The 17,990-nt window shown below is 56.2% G+C and overlaps 2 protein-coding genes across 4 annotated transcripts in view; one reads left to right on the forward strand and one right to left on the reverse strand.

Moving 5' to 3' along the window:
• Nucleotides 1–1,083, forward strand: part of ASH1L (ASH1 like histone lysine methyltransferase) — a 121,390-nt gene extending 120,307 nt beyond the window's left edge. The window contains exon 27 of one of the 2 annotated variants that reach the window (XM_073637260.1): nucleotides 79–1,083. In XM_073637260.1, the coding sequence (XP_073493361.1) occupies nucleotides 79–170 (92 nt within the window). In that variant the 3' untranslated portion in view covers nucleotides 171–1,083. The remainder of the gene's footprint in view (nucleotides 1–78) is intronic. The other variant, XM_073637261.1, reaches the window with a different exon arrangement.
• Nucleotides 1,084–2,531: 1,448 nt separating this feature from the next.
• The window catches only part of RUSC1 (RUN and SH3 domain containing 1), a 214,668-nt gene continuing 199,209 nt past the window's right edge, over nucleotides 2,532–17,990 (reverse strand). The window contains exons 4-10 of one of the 2 annotated variants that reach the window (XM_073637263.1): nucleotides 5,613–5,689; nucleotides 5,153–5,327; nucleotides 4,977–5,076; nucleotides 4,813–4,859; nucleotides 3,705–4,641; nucleotides 3,142–3,270; nucleotides 2,532–3,015 (exon numbers count right to left, since the gene is read on the reverse strand). In XM_073637263.1, coding sequence (XP_073493364.1) covers nucleotides 2,847–3,015; nucleotides 3,142–3,270; nucleotides 3,705–4,641; nucleotides 4,813–4,859; nucleotides 4,977–5,076; nucleotides 5,153–5,327; nucleotides 5,613–5,689 — 1,634 coding nt within the window. In that variant the 3' untranslated portion in view covers nucleotides 2,532–2,846. Of the gene's footprint in view, nucleotides 3,019–3,141; nucleotides 3,271–3,704; nucleotides 4,642–4,812; nucleotides 4,860–4,976; nucleotides 5,077–5,152; nucleotides 5,328–5,612; nucleotides 5,690–17,990 lie in introns of both variants that reach the window. The other variant, XM_073637262.1, reaches the window with a different exon arrangement.

Here is a 17,990-nt window from a genome sequence, read left to right on the forward strand (position 1 = left end):
GACCCTTGTTGCCCACTGTACGGGGCAACGGTCCTCCATCTCATTGTCCTGGTGATGACTGCTCTCTGCTTTCTGCAGCCATCGATGTCACCTATCTCCTGGAGGAGGGTCCATGTCGGAAGCTGCGACGCCGAACTCTGAACCTCCCCGAGTGCATCTTCAGAAAGTGACCTCCGAACATCCCGGAGTGATGGAGGCCAGAAGAGTGGAGTGCGGTGCCCATGTATAGACTGAGCTGTGAAGAGGACGGGCTGCTCCGTGCCCCCCCCAGGGTCGGGTATCCCACCTTGTCTCACTGCAGCAGAGGTCTCCCTACACTAAGTACCCACAATCCTCTGCAGAGCGCTGAATGTAAGGGACGGAGATCCGCAGACCCCCGCCGGCTTCTGCTCATTGGTGTTTACATGAACGGTTCACTGACGAATCAGCGCCCTCCTTGGGGAGCGACAGGCGCGGCAGGCAACAGGCACTTTACCCAATGTCCCCCAGCTGTCACCACGGTCTAGAGGCACTTTACCCAGTGGGACAAGGGACGGTCAGCACACACTAAGCGGAGGAGTCCCACCGCCGAACCTGCCAGCGCCCAGGAAGAAGGACCACCCGGGGCTGGCGGTTGTAAATAAAGCAAAGCTTAACTATTGTTCCTGTCCTTGTAAGGAGAGAAAGGTGCCAAGTTCCATGGGTGTAAAGCAATACGATGAGCGGCGGCGCCCCCGTCTGGTTGGCCAGAGCGCACAAAATCATTTCAGTAAAGAATATTTTATTAAAAAAGAAAAAAGGCCACAGATGTATTTTGCATATTTTCTTACTGTCGAGCGCAGGCAGTCTGCACGCCACACCCCTGCGAGGAGGCGGCAGCCGGCGCTGCAGACAATCACAGGCCGGATCAGCTCATTTTTTGTGTGTGTCGCTTGTGGGTTTTTTTGTCATTTCTGGTGGTTTTCTATTAATGGTTTCTAGAAGCACTACTGCGGGCCTCTTGGACGCTCTCCCCTCCCCCCGGACGCTCACCCTATCCCCTGGACGGCTCCGCCAGAACGCTCCCCCCACCCCCGAGAAGCTCCGCCAGGACGCTCTCCCCTCCCCCCGGACGCTCACCCTATCCCCTGGACAGCTCCGCCAGAACTCTCCCCCCACCCCCGAGAAGCTCCGCCAGGACGCTCTCCCCTCCCCCCGGACGCTCACCCTATCCCCTGGACGGCTCCGCCAGAACGCTCCCCCCACCCCCGAGAAGCTCCGCCAGGACGCTCTCCCCTACCCCCGGACGCTCACCCTATCCCCTGGACGGCTCCGCCAGAACGTTCCCCCCACCCCCGAGAAGCTCCGCCAGGACGCTCTCCCCTCCCCCCGGACGCTCACCCTATCCCCTGGACGGCTCCGCCAGAACGCTCCCCCCACCCCCGAGAAGCTCCGCCAGGACGCTCTCCCCTCCCCCCGGACGCTCACCCTATCCCCTGGACAGCTCTGCCAGAACTCTCCCCCCCACCCCTGAGAAGCTCCGCCAGGACGCTCTCCCCTCCCCCCGGACGCTCACCCTATCCCCTGGAAGGCTCCGCCAGAACGCTCCCCCCACCCCCAAGAAGCTCCGCCAGGACGCTTCTCTCGATTGGCCACCCCAGACGCTCCTCCTGGACGCTCTCACCACCCCCTGGACGGCTCCACCAGAACACTCCCCCCAAAAGCTCTGCCAGGCGCTCCCCCCCCCCCCCGCCCCCTCCATCGGAAGCTCTGCCAGGACGCTCCTCCCGAATGGCCCCCCCGACGCACTATCACCCCAGACGCTCCTCCCGGACGCTCTCCCCTCCGCCTGGACGGCTCCGCCAGAACACTCCCCCCAAAAGCTCTGCCAGGACGCTCCCACCCCCATCGGAAGCTCCGCTAGGACGCTTCTCTCCATCGGCCACCCCAGAATCTCCTCCTGGAGACTGTCCCCACCCCCTGGACGGCTCCACCAGAACACTCCCCCCCCCAAAAGCTTTGCCAGGATGCACCCCCCTTTCCTCCGGAAGCTTCGCCAGGACGTTCCTCCTGAATGGCCCCCCAGACGCTCCTCCCGGACGCCCTCCCCTCCGCCTGGACGGCTCCGCCAGAACACTCCCCCCAAAAGCTCTGCCAGGACGCTCCCACCCCCATCGGAAGCTCCGCCAGGACGCTCCTCCCGAATGGCCCCCCGACGCACTATCACCCCAGACGCTCCTCCCGGACGCTCCCCCCAGACGCTCCACCTGGCCTGCACTTGCTGCTATTGCGTTGATTTCTGGCAGGAGACGTGTGGGACGCTGGGTGGGTTGATCTCTGTACATGATGTATTACGACTCCATGAGTCTCGTAATAAATGGAAGCTCCCCTTGTTCTTCTCACTAGTCTTTTTTCTCGTGTTTTTCTCTATGTGGCCCCTCATCCCCGCCAGACCCCTGTCCTCTCTGCTGCTCCTACACCGTGGTGATATGTCCTGTCCAGTGGTGGAACCCATGTGTGGGCAGCTCTGGATGTGACCGGAGCACAAGACGTGACTGAAGTGGAGCGACCGCTTTCATTTTCATTCTTTATTTTGCAGTTTTTCAGCTGGTAACAGACTGGGAGTGATGCAAAGAAGTGGCGTCGCGGCATTTCAGGCATAACATTAATATTCCAATGACACAATGACGGGGCCGGCACCTCCACGTAATATATTATATCTGTATACTGTCCTCAGATCTTCACATCATGGCAGCACGATCAGTACGCCCCCTGACAACAGAATATCCTGACGCCTCGGGGGGCTGAATACTGGGATGTGGGAGGCAAAGTATCTCAGACATGGAGGAAGAAGCTCGGATACAAGACACTCGTACATAGGGAAGTCGTCATAGGATCAGCGAAGTGTATCCCACTGGTACCAAACCTGTATCACTGCCTCGACGGCACTGGATCCAGTCCTCGTCCACCGTACCGAGAAGCTGCAGAACATCACCTTTCTTAAAACTTAGCTGAGTCTTGGTCGAGGCGGAGTGATCACATAGCGCACGGAGAGACCTGCTGGGAGGGAAACTGTGGTTTATGTCCGGTAGGAACCTTCACAACACCCACCTTGTACACACCCCAAATGTGGCATGTAATAGTGGCCATAGCGCTTCCATGCAGACTACAACTCTTACGTACCTTTGTTGTCTCCTGCTATTCTTCAGCTTCTCTTCTTCATGTGAGAAGGTGTCTGCATTCCCTGGGGTGGATTGCTTCCTTATGAGGTGCCAAACATTGACATTCGGAAGCAGCCAACTAGAAGGACGCCTGTAGGATGAAAGGATCTGCATCAGACGGGGGATGTGCTGGATGGACGACAGCCAGTAGACAGTCACCGCTAACGGAAGGTGTGATGAGGGATACATCATCCAGAAGATGCCGCAGCTACGTCCATACATGTTCGACTTTACCCAAAACAATTGTTTATTGGATGAAGGGTAACGACAGTCGTTTTAGTCGCTGATGACAGACCACCATCGCCTGAGAGGTCACAGATGGAGGTCACTGAATGTGTGTGTCTGGTGTAACTACAGTAAAATGTGTGAGGCTGCATCATCCATCACTCCACATCTGATGACCACTGGTACAGGAGCTGACGTTTTCGGCAGGCTCCTCCGGAAGAGGACAATGTTGCTGTATTTTGGGTTAACCCAATAAAAGTCGCACTGTAAAAACCCACCTCCATTTTCCACCTGTCCTACCTGGATTTAGAACTTTTTACTTCGGTCTCTCGTCCATGACTGGAGTTCGCACCAAATAGTTGTCCAAGCCACTTGCCCTTCTCCTCATTAGTGGGACACTGCCCTCGGCTGCTGTCCATGGTGGTGGCATCCTTCATCGGCTCAGCCCCAGTGCCGCAGGAATTACCATCTGATGTACCCTCACTGAATGCTGAACAGGGCATGTTCTTACCCTCTGCATCACCCTCTTGCTTCTGACGCTCAGTGCCTCTTGGCATGTTTTTGGGGGCTACTCCGCTGATTATCTCCTCTATGAGTCTATGCTTTTGTAAATCTCTTTCTTTTGTAGACGACACTCTATGGTTCGGCTCTTTGTCCTTGGAGTCCCAGCTTGTCAGTTTCCTAAGAGTAGAGAAGGTTAGCGATTCCTTATTGGCAGGAATGAAGATATGGGAGGCCTGGCTGAGATGTCCCCACCAGTTGCCAGGGGTCAGACCTTGAGAAAATTCGGTGTTGTAGGTAGCTATGGTGTCTGTGCGTAAGGGTGAAGGCTCAGGATGTACAAACGCGTTTCTACCACGTGAACGATCTCCAGCCAATTCTGGTTGTAAGCCATCAGCAACAAACTTATCTCCAGGAACATCCACTGACTTGTCTTTATTAGGAGATGGGTTCCTGTTCTCCGTGCTCCCTGTAAGGTTGTGTGTGATCCAGCCTCCTAGGTCCAGTATGTTCTGTAAGGAAGGTACCGCCCAGTTGTCAGACACAGGGTTGTGCGCTCTATGAGGGGTCGGTAGATCATGTAGTGATAGGTGATGATGTTCAAACAAAAGGTCAGTGTGAAAGGTGAGCGTAGAAAGGGGCTGTAAGCTCAGCAGTAGCTCATCCCGAAGATCCAGGTGCAAAGTTGCTGCCAACGCCAAGAACCCAGATGGGAGGTAAAAGGTGGAAATCTGGTCTGCAGATGAAAAATGAAAGATAAAACAACCAAGCTCGTCAGAAATCACATCCTATCAAGAGTCTCCCGGCAGACAGTGTGGGACGGGTGCGAAGCGAGGACCCCAGAAGAAGAGGATGTAGACCAGGCTCCAGAGAAGATAGCAATGCTCACCAGTAGAGGGGCACTTACCATAGATCTGATGAAGGTGCAGAACCCACACGTCCAACTGCTTCATACTACAAAGACAATACGTGACATCAGATGCAGAGAATATACCGAAGTAGGGCCAACGTGTTATGTCGTATATGGGATACCCCCACCCACAAAACACGCTGCTCCCATTCTTTACTCACTTCAGTAGGCCAAAGATGAAGGCGTTGAATTTCCGCTGAGGGTCTCGTAGCTGTGGTAAATGGCTGACTTTACTGAACAGGAGGTGCACGGTCTCGGGGCCTGTGTGCACAATGACAGATGATATAAGTGTAGTCAGGACTTCGCTCTACGTCTGAGTAGAGAACAACCTTCTCACCTGTCTTCGTAGAAGCCTCCACCAAACTCCATGGACTGGACCTTCGCCGACCGATGATCATGTCCTTCTGATACGGTTTCAGTCCATCGCCGAGGAGCGAGTACAGTGAAGGACACAGGTGATTGAGAATGAGGTAGCCCAATACAGGACTCAGTCTACTGTCCCCTAGCTGTGCCTGGAAGAGGGAGCCATGACTGTAAGTCCAGCCCTCTCCAACCACAAGGTGGCGCTGGGCGAGCAGAAAGGTACAATGCCACAAAGACAGAATCCTGCAACTACGTGACCTCTACAGGACAATATTATCACAAGAGGGTCTCCGCAGAAAGGGATCCTCTCCCACTCTGCTATGTGAACGCCCAGAAACACTGCTGATCTCCAATCCCCACATGAAGGACTACGACACTAACCCATCCCCAGGGGAAGAGCTGTGGGGCAATGGCCTTTCCCCGGGTCCACTTACCTTCTGCACTTGGTTCCTGCTCGTGTTGAAATGAGAGATGATCTTCTCCACGGACGAGCCAACAGCAATAAGGAGAGCTGGTGGAGATAGACAAAGAGGTGACACAAAGCACCCACACTAATCTAAAAGTCTCCTCCAGAGCTGCCCATGGACCCCAAGGCCACATCCATCAATGGCCTCTTATGGCCTATTGATACTGAGAGTATGACCAACATCATGTGTCACCTTATGCCCCCGTTCATACAGCCTGATAGGGCAGCATCCACAGGACCAATGTCTCCGAGCCCTGATGGCACAGACCTCGGAGCTTACACTCGTTGTGTAGGAGCATTATGTGCTGCAAGTGTGTCCTGGCTCTGATGGTACAGACCTCGGAGCTTACACTCGTTGTGTAGGAGCATTATGTGCTGCCCGGTGTGTCCCGGCTCTGATGGCACAGACCTCGGAGCTTACACTCGTTGTGTAGGAGCATTATGTGCTGCAAGTGTGTCCTGGCTCTGATGGTACAGACCTCGGAGCTTACACTCGTTGTGTAGGAGCATTATGTGCTGCCCGACGTGTCCTGGCTCTGATGGTACAGACCTCGGAGCTTACACTCGTTGTGTAGGAGCATTATGTGCTGCCCGGTGTGTCCTGGCTCTGATGGCACAGACCTCGGAGCTTACACTCGTTGTGTAGGAGCATTATGTGCTGCCCGGTGTGTCCCGGCTCTGATGGTACAGACCTCGGAGCTTACACTCGCTGTGTAGGAGCATTATGTGCTGCCCGGTGTGTCCCGGCTCTGATGGCACAGACCTCGGAGCTTACACTCGCTGTGTAGGAGCATTATGTGCTGCCCGATGTGTCCCGGCTCTGATGGTACAGACCTCGGAGCTTACACTCGCTGTGTAGGAGCATTATGTGCTGCCCGGTGTGTCCCGGCTCTGATGGCACAGACCTCGGAGCTTACACTCGCTGTGTAGGAGCATTATGTGCTGCCCGGTGTGTCCCGGCTCTGATGGCACAGACCTCGGAGCTTACACTCGCTGTGTAGGAGCATTATGTGCTGCCCGGTGTGTCCTGGCTCTGATAGTACAGACCTCGGAGCTTACACTCGTTGTGTAGGAGCATTATGTGCTGCCCGGTGTGTCCCGGCTCTGATGGTACAGACCTCGGAGCTTACACTCGTTGTGTAGGAGCATTATGTGCTGCCCGGTGTGTCCCGGCTCTGATGGTACAGACCTCGGAGCTTACACTCGTTGTGTTGGAGCATTATGTGCTGCCCGGTGTGTCCTGGCTCTGATGGCACAGACCTCGGAGCTTACACTCGCTGTGTAGGAGCATTATGTGCTGCCCGGTGTGTCCTGGCTCTGATGGCACAGACCTCGGAGCTTACACTCGCTGTGTAGGAGCATTATGTGCTGCCCGGTGTGTCCTGGCTCTGATGGTACAGACCTCGGAGCTTACACTCGTTGTGTTGGAGCATTATGTGCTGCCCGGTGTGTCCTGGCTCTGATGGCACAGACCTCGGAGCTTACACTCGCTGTGTAGGAGCATTATGTGCTGCCCGGTGTGTCCTGGCTCTGATGGTACAGACCTCGTAGCTTACACTCGTTGTGTAGGAGCATTATGTGCTGCCCGGTGTGTCCTGGCTCTGATGGTACAGACCTCGGAGCTTACACTCGCTGTGTAGGAGCATTATGTGCTGCCCGGTGTGTCCCGGCTCTGATGGCACAGACCTCGGAGCTTACACTCGTTGTGTAGGAGCATTATGTGCTGCCCGGTGTGTCCCGGCTCTGATGGCACAGACCTCGGAGCTTACACTCGTTGTGTAGGAGCATTATGTGCTGCCCGGTGTGTCCTGGCTCTGATGGTACAGACCTCGGAGCTTACAATCGTTGTGTAGGAGCATTATGTGCTGCCCAGTGTGTCCCGGCTCTGATGGCACAGACCTCGGAGCTTACACTCGTTGTGTAGGAGCATTATGTGCTGCCCGGTGTGTCCTGGCTCTGATGGCACAGACCTCGGAGCTTACACTCGTTGTGTTGGAGTATTATGTGATGTCCGGTGTGTCCCGGCTCAGATGGCACAGACCTCGGAGCTTACACTCGTTGTGTAGGAGCATTATGTGCTGCCCGGTGTGTCCCGGCTCTGATGGTACAGACCTCGGAGCTTACACTCGCTGTGTAGGAGCATTATGTGCTGCCCGGTGTGTCCTGGCTCTGATGGCACAGACCTCGGAGCTTACACTCGTTGTGTAGGAGCATTATGTGCTGCCAGGTGTGTCCTGGCTCTGATGGTACAGACCTCGGAGCTTACACTCGTTGTGTAGGAGCATTATGTGCTGCCCGGTGTGTCCTGGCTCTGATGGTACAGACCTCGGAGCTTACACTCGTTGTGTAGGAGCATTATGTGCTGCCCGGTGTGTCCCGGCTCTGATGGTACAGACCTCGGAGCTTACACTCGTTGTGTTGGAGCATTATGTGCTGCCCGGTGTGTCCCGGCTCTGATGGTACAGACCTCGGAGCTTACACTCGCTGTGTAGGAGCATTATGTGCTGCCCGGTGTGTCCCGGCTCTGATGGTACAGACCTCGGAGCTTACACTCGTTGTGTAGGAGCATTATGTGCTGCCCGACTTGTCCCGGCTCTGATGGCACAGACCTCGGAGCTTACACTCGCTGTGTAGGAGCATTATGTGCTGCCCGGTGTGTCCTGGCTCTGATGGTACAGACCTCGGAGCTTACATTCGTTGTGTAGGAGCATTATGTGCTGCCCGGTGTGTCCCGGCTCTGATGGCACAGACCTCGGAGCTTACACTCGTTGTGTAGGAGCATTATGTGCTGCCCGGTGTGTCCCGGCTCTGATGGTACAGACCTCGGAGCTTACACTCGCTGTGTAGGAGCATTATGTACTGCCCGGTGTGTCCCGGCTCTGATGGCACAGACCTCGGAGCTTACACTCGTTGTGTAGGAGCATTATGTGCTGCCCGGTGTGTCCCGGCTCTGATGGTACAGACCTCGGAGCTTACACTCGTTGTGTAGGAGCATTATGTGCTGCCCGGTGTGTCCCGGCTCTGATGGCACAGACCTCGGAGCTTACACTCGTTGTGTAGGAGCATTATGTGCTGCCCGGTGTGTCCTGGCTCTGATGGTACAGACCTCGGAGCTTACACTCGTTGTGTAGGAGCATTATGTGCTGCCCGGTGTGTCCCGGCTCTGATGGCACAGACCTCGGAGCTTACACTCGTTGTGTAGGAGCATTATGTGCTGCCCGGTGTGTCCCGGCTCTGATGGCACAGACCTCGGAGCTTACACTCGCTGTGTAGGAGCATTATGTGCTGCCCGGTGTGTCCCGGCTCTGATGGTACAGACCTCGGAGCTTACACTCGCTGTGTAGGAGCATTATGTGCTGCCCGGTGTGTCCCGGCTCTGATGGCACAGACCTCGGAGCTTACACTCGTTGTGTAGGAGCATTATGTGCTGCCCGGTGTGTCCTGGCTCTGATGGCACAGACCTCGGAGCTTACACTCGCTGTGTAGGAGCATTATGTGCTGCCCGGTGTGTCCCGGCTCTGATGGCACAGACCTCGGAGCTTACACTCGCTGTGTAGGAGCATTATGTGCTGCCCGGTGTGTCCCGGCTCTGATGGTACAGACCTCGGAGCTTACACTCGCTGTGTAGGAGCATTATGTGCTGCCCGGTGTGTCCCGGCTCTGATGGCACAGACCTCGGAGCTTACACTCGCTGTGTAGGAGCATTATGTGCTGCCCGGTGTGTCCTGGCTCTGATGGTACAGACCTCGGAGCTTACACTCGTTGTGTAGGAGCATTATGTGCTGCCCGGTGTGTCCTGGCTCTGATGGTACAGACCTCGGAGCTTACACTCGTTGTGTAGGAGCATTATGTGCTGCCCGGTGTGTCCTGGCTCTGATGGCACAGACCTCGGAGCTTACACTCGTTGTGTAGGAGCATTATGTGCTGCCCGGTGTGTCCCGGCTCTGATGGTACAGACCTCGGAGCTTACACTCGTTGTGTAGGAGCATTATGTGCTGCCCGGTGTGTCCCGGCTCTGATGGTACAGACCTCGGAGCTTACACTCGTTGTGTAGGAGCATTATATGCTGCCCGGTGTGTCCCGGCTCTGATGGCACAGACCTCGGAGCTTACACTCGCTGTGTAGTAGCATTATGTGCTGCCCGGTGTGTCCCGGCTCTGATGGCACAGACCTCGGAGCTTACACTCGCTGTGTAGGAGCATTATGTGCTGCCCGGTGTGTCCCGGCTCTGATGGCACAGACCTCCGAGCTTACACTCGTTGTGTAGGAGCATTATGTGCTGCCCGGTGTGTCCTGGCTCTGATGGTACAGACCTCGGAGCTTACACTCGTTGTGTAGGAGCATTATGTGCTGCCCGGTGTGTCCTGGCTCTGATGGTACAGACCTCGGAGCTTACACTCGTTGTGTAGGAGCATTATGTGCTGCCCGGTGTGTCCTGGCTCTGATGGTACAGACCTCGGAGCTTACACTCGTTGTGTAGGAGCATTATGTGCTGCCCGGTGTGTCCCGGCTCTGATGGCACAGACCTCGGAGCTTACACTCGTTGTGTAGGAGCATTATGTGCTGCCCGACGTGTCCCGGCTCTGATGGTACAGACCTCGGAGCTTACACTCGTTGTGTAGGAGCATTATGTGCTGCCCGGTGTGTCCTGGCTCTGATGACACAGACCTCGGAGCTTACACTCGTTGTGTAGGAGCATTATGTACTGCCCGACGTGTCCCGGCTCTGATGGCACAGACCTCGGAGCTTACACTCGTTGTGTAGGAGCATTATGTGCTGCCCGGTGTGTCCTGGCTCTGATGGCACAGACCTCGGAGCTTACACTCGTTGTGTAGGAGCATTATGTGCTGCCCGGTGTGTCCCGGCTCTGATGGCACAGACCTCGGAGCTTACACTCGTTGTGTAGGAGCATTATGTGCTGCCCGACTTGTCCCGGCTCTGATGGCACAGACCTCGGAGCTTACACTCGTTGTGTAGGAGCATTATGTGCTGCCCGGTGTGTCCTGGCTCTGATGGCACAGACCTCGGAGCTTACACTCGTTGTGTAGGAGCATTATGTGCTGCCCGGTGTGTCCCGGCTCTGATGGCACAGACCTCGGAGCTTACACTCGTTGTGTAGGAGCATTATGTGCTGCCCGGTGTGTCCCGGCTCTGATGGTACAGACCTCGGAGCTTACACTCGTTGTGTAGGAGCATTATGTGCTGCCCGGTGTGTCCTGGCTCTGATGGTACAGACCTCGGAGCTTACACTCGTTGTGTAGGAGCATTATGTGCTGCCCGGTGTGTCCCGGCTCTGATGGTACAGACCTCGGAGCTTACACTCGTTGTGTAGGAGCATTATGTGCTGCCCGGTGTGTCCTGGCTCTGATGGCACAGACCTCGGAGCTTACACTCGTTGTGTAGGAGCATTATGTGCTGCCCGGTGTGTCCCGGCTCTGATGGTACAGACCTCGGAGCTTACACTCGTTGTGTAGGAGCATTATGTGCTGCCCGGTGTGTCCTGGCTCTGATGGCACAGACCTCGGAGCTTACACTCGTTGTGTAGGAGCATTATGTGCTGCCCGGTGTGTCCTGGCTCTGATGGTACAGACCTCGGAGCTTACACTCGTTGTGTAGGAGCATTATGTGCTGCCCGGTGTGTCCCGGCTCTGATGGTACAGACCTCGGAGCTTACACTCGTTGTGTAGGAGCATTATGTGCTGCCCGGTGTGTCCTGGCTCTGATGGCACAGACCTCGGAGCTTACACTCGTTGTGTAGGAGCATTATGTGCTGCCCGGTGTGTCCTGGCTCTGATGGTACAGACCTCGGAGCTTACACTCGCTGTGTAGGAGCATTATGTGCTGCCCGGTGTGTCCCGGCTCTGATGGCACAGACCTCGGAGCTTACACTCGTTGTGTAGGAGCATTATGTGCTGCCCGGTGTGTCCTGGCTCTGATGGCACAGACCTCGGAGCTTACACTCGCTGTGTAGGAGCATTATGTGCTGCCCGGTGTGTCCTGGCTCTGATGGCACAGACCTCGGAGCTTACACTCGCTGTGTAGGAGCATTATGTGCTGCCCGGTGTGTCCCGGCTCTGATGGCACAGACCTCGGAGCTTACACTCGTTGTGTAGTAGCATTATGTGCTGCCCGGTGTGTCCTGGCTCTGATGGTACAGACCTCGGAGCTTACACTCGCTGTGTAGGAGCATTATGTGCTGCCCGGTGTGTCCCGGCTCTGATGGTACAGACCTCGGAGCTTACACTCGCTTTGTAGGAGCATTATGTGCTGCCCGGTGTGTCCTGGCTCTGATGGCACAGACCTCGGAGCTTACACTCGTTGTGTAGGAGCATTATGTGCTGCCCGGTGTGTCCCGGCTCTGATGGTACAGACATCGGAGCTTACACTCGTTGTGTAGGAGCATTATGTGCTGCCCGGTGTGTCCCGGCTCTGATGGTACAGACCTCGGAGCTTACACTCGTTGTGTTGGAGCATTATGTGCTGCCCGGTGTGTCCCGGCTCTGATGGTAGAGACCTCGGAGCTTACACTCGTTGTGTTGGAGCATTATGTGCTGCCCGGTGTGTCCCGGCTCTGATGGTACAGACCTCGGAGCTTACACTCGTTGTGTAGGAGCATTATGTGCTGCCCGGTGTGTCCCGGCTCTGATGGCACAGACCTCGGAGCTTACACTCGCTGTGTAGGAGCATTATGTGCTGCCCGGTGTGTCCCGGCTCTGATGGCACAGACCTCGGAGCTTACACTCGCTGTGTAGGAGCATTATGTGCTGCCCGGTGTGTCCTGGCTCTGATGGCACAGACCTCGGAGCTTACACTCGTTGTGTAGGAGCATTATGTGCTGCCCGGTGTGTCCCGGCTCTGATGGCACAGACCTCGGAGCTTACACTCGCTGTGTAGGAGCATTATGTGCTGCCCGGTGTGTCCTGGCTCTGATGGTACAGACCTCGGAGCTTACACTCGTTGTGTAGGAGCATTATGTGCTGCCCGGTGTGTCCTGGCTCTGATGGCACAGACCTCGGAGCTTACACTCGTTGTGTAGGAGCATTATGTGCTGCCCGGTGTGTCCCAGCTCTGATGGTACAGACCTCGGAGCTTACACTCGTTGTGTAGGAGCATTATGTGCTGCCCGGTGTGTCCCAGCTCTGATGGTACAGACCTCGGAGCTTACACTCGTTGTGTAGGAGCATTATGTGCTGCCCGGTGTGTCCTGGCTCTGATGGCACAGACCTCGGAGCTTACACTCGTTGTGTCGGAGCATTATGTGCTGCCCGGTGTGTCCCAGCTCTGATGGTACAGACCTCGGAGCTTACACTCGCTGTGTAGGAGCATTATGTGCTGCCCGGTGTGTCCCAGCTCTGATGGTACAGACCTCGGAGCTTACACTCGCTGTGTAGGAGCATTATGTGCTGTCCGGCGTGTCCTGGCTCTGATGGCACAGACCTCGGAGCTTACACTCGTTGTGTAGGAGCATTATGTGCTGCCCTGTGTGTCCCGGCTCTGATGGTACAGACCTCGGAGCTTACACTCGTTGTGTAGGAGCATTATGTGCTGCCCGGTGTGTCCCGGCTCTGATGGTACAGACCTCGGAGCTTACACTCGTTGTGTAGGAGCATTATGTGCTGCCCGGTGTGTCCCGGCTCTGATGGCACAGACCTCGGAGCTTACACTCGTTGTGTAGGAGCATTATGTGCTGCCCGGTTTGTCCTGGCTCTGATGGCACAGACCTCGGAGCTTACACTCGTTGTGTAGGAGCATTATGTGCTGCCCGGTGTGTCCCGGCTCTGATGGTACAGACCTCGGAGCTTACACTCGTTGTGTAGGAGCATTATGTGCTGCCCGGTGTGTCCCGGCTCTGATGGTACAGACCTCGGAGCTTACACTCGTTGTGTAGGAGCATTATGTGCTGCCCGGTGTGTCCCGGCTCTGATGGTACAGACCTCGGAGCTTACACTCGTTGTGTAGGAGCATTATGTGCTGTCCGGTGTGTCCTGGCTCTGATGGTACAGACCTCGGAGCTTACACTCGCTGTGTAGGAGCATTATGTGCTGCCCGGTGTGTCCTGGCTCTGATAGCACAGACCTCGGAGCTTACACTCGCTGTGTAGGAGCATTATGTGCTGCCCGGTGTGTCCCGGCTCTGATGGCACAGACCTCGGAGCTTACACTCGTTGTGTAGGAGCATTATGTGCTGCCCGGTGTGTCCTGGCTCTGATAGCACAGACCTCGGAGCTTACACTCGCTGTGTAGGAGCATTATGTGCTGCCCGGTGTGTCCCGGCTCTGATGGTACAGACCTCGGAGCTTACACTCGTGTAGGAGCATTATGTGCTGCCCGGTGTGTCCCGGCTCTGATGGCACAGACCTCGGAGCTTACACTCGTTGTGTAGGAGCATTATGTGCTGCCCGGTGTGTCCTGGCTCTGATGGTACAGACCTCGGAGCTTACACTCGTTGTGTAGGAGCATTATGTGCTGCCCGGTGTGTCCTGGCTCTGATGGTACAGACCTCGGAGCTTACACTCGTTGTGTAGGAGCATTATGTGCTGCCCGGTGTGTCCCGGCTCTGATGGCACAGACCTCGGAGCTTACACTCGTTGTGTAGGAGCATTATGTGCTGCCCGGTGTGTCCCGGCTCTGATGGTACAGACCTCGGAGCTTACACTCGTTGTGTAGGAGCATTATGTGCTGCCCGGTGTGTCCCGGCTCTGATGGTACAGACCTCGGAGCTTACACTCGTTGTGTAGGAGCATTTTGTGTTGCCCGGTGTGTCCCGGCTCTGATGGCACAGACCTCGGAGCTTATACTCGTTGTGTAGGAGCATTATGTGCTGCCCGGTGTGTCCCGGCTCTGATGGCACAGACCTCGGAGCTTACACTCGCTGTGTAGGAGCATTATGTGCTGCCCGGTGTGTCCTGGCTCTGATGGCACAGACCTCGGAGCTTACACTCGTTGTGTAGGAGCATTATGTGCTGCCCGGTGTGTCCTGGCTCTGATGGTACAGACCTCGGAGCTTACACTCGCTGTGTAGGAGCATTATGTGCTGCCCGGTGTGTCCTGGCTCTGATGGCACAGACCTCGGAGCTTACACTCGCTGTGTAGGAGCATTATGTGCTGCCCGGTGTGTCCTGGCTCTGATGGTACAGACCTCGGAGCTTACACTCGCTGTGTAGGAGCATTATGTACTGCCCGGTGTGTCCTGGCTCTGATGGTACAGATCTCGGAGCTTACACTCGCTGTGTAGGAGCATTATGTGCTGCCCGGTGTGTCCCGGCTCTGATGGTACAGACCTCGGAGCTTACACTCGCTGTGTAGGAGCATTATGTGCTGCCCGGTGTGTCCCGGCTCTGATGGCACAGACCTCGGAGCTTACACTCGTTGTGTAGGAGCATTATGTGCTGCCCGGTGTGTCCCGGCTCTGATGGCACAGACCTCGGAGCTTACACTCGTTGTGTAGGAGCATTATGTGCTGCCCGACGTGTCCCGGCTCTGATGGCACAGACCTCGGAGCTTACACTCGCTGTGTAGGAGCATTATGTGCTGCCCGGTGTGTCCCGGCTCTGATGGTACAGACCTCGGAGCTTACACTCGCTGTGTAGGAGCATTATGTGCTGCCCGGTGTGTCCCGGCTCTGATGGTACAGACCTCGGAGCTTACACTCGCTGTGTAGGAGCATTATGTGCTGCCCGGTGTGTCCTGGCTCTGATGGCACAGACCTCGGAGCTTACACTCGTTGTGTAGGAGCATTATGTGCTGTCCGGTGTGTCCTGGCTCTGATGGCACAGACCTCGGAGCTTACACTCGCTGTGTAGGAGCATTATGTGCTGCCCGGTGTATCCCGGCTCTGATGGCACAGACCTCGGAGCTTACACTCACTGTGTAGGAGCATTATGCGCTGCCCGATGTGTCCCGGCTCTGATGGTACAGACCTCGGAGCTTACACTCGCTGTGTAGGAGCATTATGTACTGCCCGGTGTGTCCCGGCTCTGATGGTACAGACCTTGGAGCTTACACTCGTTGTGTAGGAGCATTATGTGCTGCCCGGTGTGTCCCGGCTCTGATGGCACAGACCTCGGAGCTTACACTCGCTGTGTAGGAGCATTATGTGCTGCCCGGTGTGTCCTGGCTCTGATGGCACAGACCTCGGAGCTTACACTCGTTGTGTAGGAGCATTATGTGCTGCCCGGTGTGTCCCGGCTCTGATGGCACAGACCTCGGAGCTTACACTCGTTGTGTAGGAGCATTATGTGCTGCCCGGTGTGTCCCGGCTCTGATGGTACAGACCTCGGAGCTTACACTCGCTGTGTAGGAGCATTATGTGCTGCCCGGTGTGTCCCGGCTCTGATGGCACAGACCTCGGAGCTTACACTCGTTGTGTAGGAGCATTATGTGCTGCCCGGTGTGTCCTGGCTCTGATGGTACAGACCTCGGAGCTTACACTCGTTGTGTAGGAGCATTATGTGCTGCCCGGTGTGTCCCGGCTCTGATGGTACAGACCTCGGAGCTTACAGTCGTTGTGTAGGAGCATTATGTGCTGCCCGGTGTGTCCCGGCTCTGATGGCACAGACCTCGGAGCTTACACTCGTTGTGTAGGAGCATTATGTGCTGCCCGGTGTGTCCCGGCTCTGATGGCACAGACCTCGGAGCTTACACTCGTTGTGTAGGAGCATTATGTACTGCCCGGTGTGTCCCGGCTCTGATGGTACAGACCTCGGAGCTTACACTCGCTGTGTAGGAGCATTATGTGCTGCCCGGTGTGTCCCGGCTCTGATGGCACAGACCTCGGAGCTTACACTCGTTGTGTAGGAGCATTATGTGCTGCCCGGTGTGTCCCGGCTCTGATGGCACAGACCTCGGAGCTTACACTCGTTGTGTAGGAGCATTATGTGCTGCCCGGTGTGTCCCGGCTCTGATGGTACAGACCTCGGAGCTTACACTCGTTGTGTAGGAGCATTATGTGCTGCCCGGTGTGTCCCGGCTCTGATGGTACAGACCTCGGAGCTTACACTCGTTGTGTAGGAGCATTATGTGCTGCCCGGTGTGTCCCGGCTCTGATGGTACAGACCTCGGAGCTTACACTCGTTGTGTAGGAGCATTATGTGCTGCCCGGTGTGTCCCGGCTCTGATGGCACAGACCTCGGAGCTTACACTCGTTGTGTAGGAGCATTATGTGCTGCCCGGTGTGTCCCGGCTCTGATGGCACAGACCTCGGAGCTTACACTCGCTGTGTAGGAGCATTATGTGCTGCCCGGTGTGTCCTGGCTCTGATGGTACAGACCTCGGAGCTTACACTCGCTGTGTAGGAGCATTATGTACTGCCCGGTGTGTCCTGGCTCTGATGGTACAGATCTCGGAGCTTACACTCGCTGTGTAGGAGCATTATGTGCTGCCCGGTGTGTCCCGGCTCTGATGGTACAGACCTCGGAGCTTACACTCGCTGTGTAGGAGCATTATGTGCTGCCCGGTGTGTCCCGGCTCTGATGGTACAGACCTCGGAGCTTACACTCGCTGTGTAGGAGCATTATGTGCTGCCCGGTGTGTCCCGGCTCTGATGGTACAGACCTTGGAGCTTACACTCGTTGTGTAGGAGCATTATGTGCTGCCCGGTGTGTCCCGGCTCTGATGGTACAGACCTCGGAGCTTACACTCGTTGTGTAGGAGCATTATGTGCTGCCCAGTGTGTCCCGGCTCTGATGGTACAGACCTCGGAGCTTACACTCGCTGTGTAGGAGCATTATGTGCTGCCCGGTGTGTCCCGGCTCTGATGGCACAGACCTCGGAGCTTACACTCGTTGTGTAGGAGCATTATGTGCTGCCCGGTGTGTCCCGGCTCTGATGGCACAGACCTCGGAGCTTACACTCGTTGTGTAGGAGCATTATGTGCTGCCCGACGTGTCCCGGCTCTGATGGCACAGATCTCGGAGCTTACACTCGCTGTGTAGGAGCATTATGTGCTGCCCGGTGTGTCCCGGCTGTGATGGCAGAGACCTCGGAGCTTACACTCGTTGTGTAGGAGCATTATGTGCTGCCCGGTGTGTCCTGGCTCTGATGGTACAGACCTCGGAGCTTACACTCGTTGTGTAGGAGCATTATGTGCTGCCCGGTGTGTCCCGGCTGTGATGGCAGAGACCTCGGAGCTTACACTCGTTGTGTAGGAGCATTATGTGCTGCCCGGTGTGTCCCGGCTCTGATGGTACAGACCTCGGAGCTTACACTCGCTGTGTAGGAGCATTATGTGCTGCCCGGTGTGTCCCGGCTCTGATGGTACAGACCTCGGAGCTTACACTCGCTGTGTAGGAGCATTATGTGCTGCCCGGTGTGTCCTGGCTCTGATGGCACAGACCTCGGAGCTTACA

This window comes from Phyllobates terribilis, unplaced genomic scaffold, assembly GCF_046119375.1.
Source record: "Phyllobates terribilis strain yellow unplaced genomic scaffold, ASM4611937v1 Scaffold_6__1_contigs__length_29720123, whole genome shotgun sequence".
Taxonomy (NCBI): domain Eukaryota; kingdom Metazoa; phylum Chordata; class Amphibia; order Anura; family Dendrobatidae; genus Phyllobates; species Phyllobates terribilis.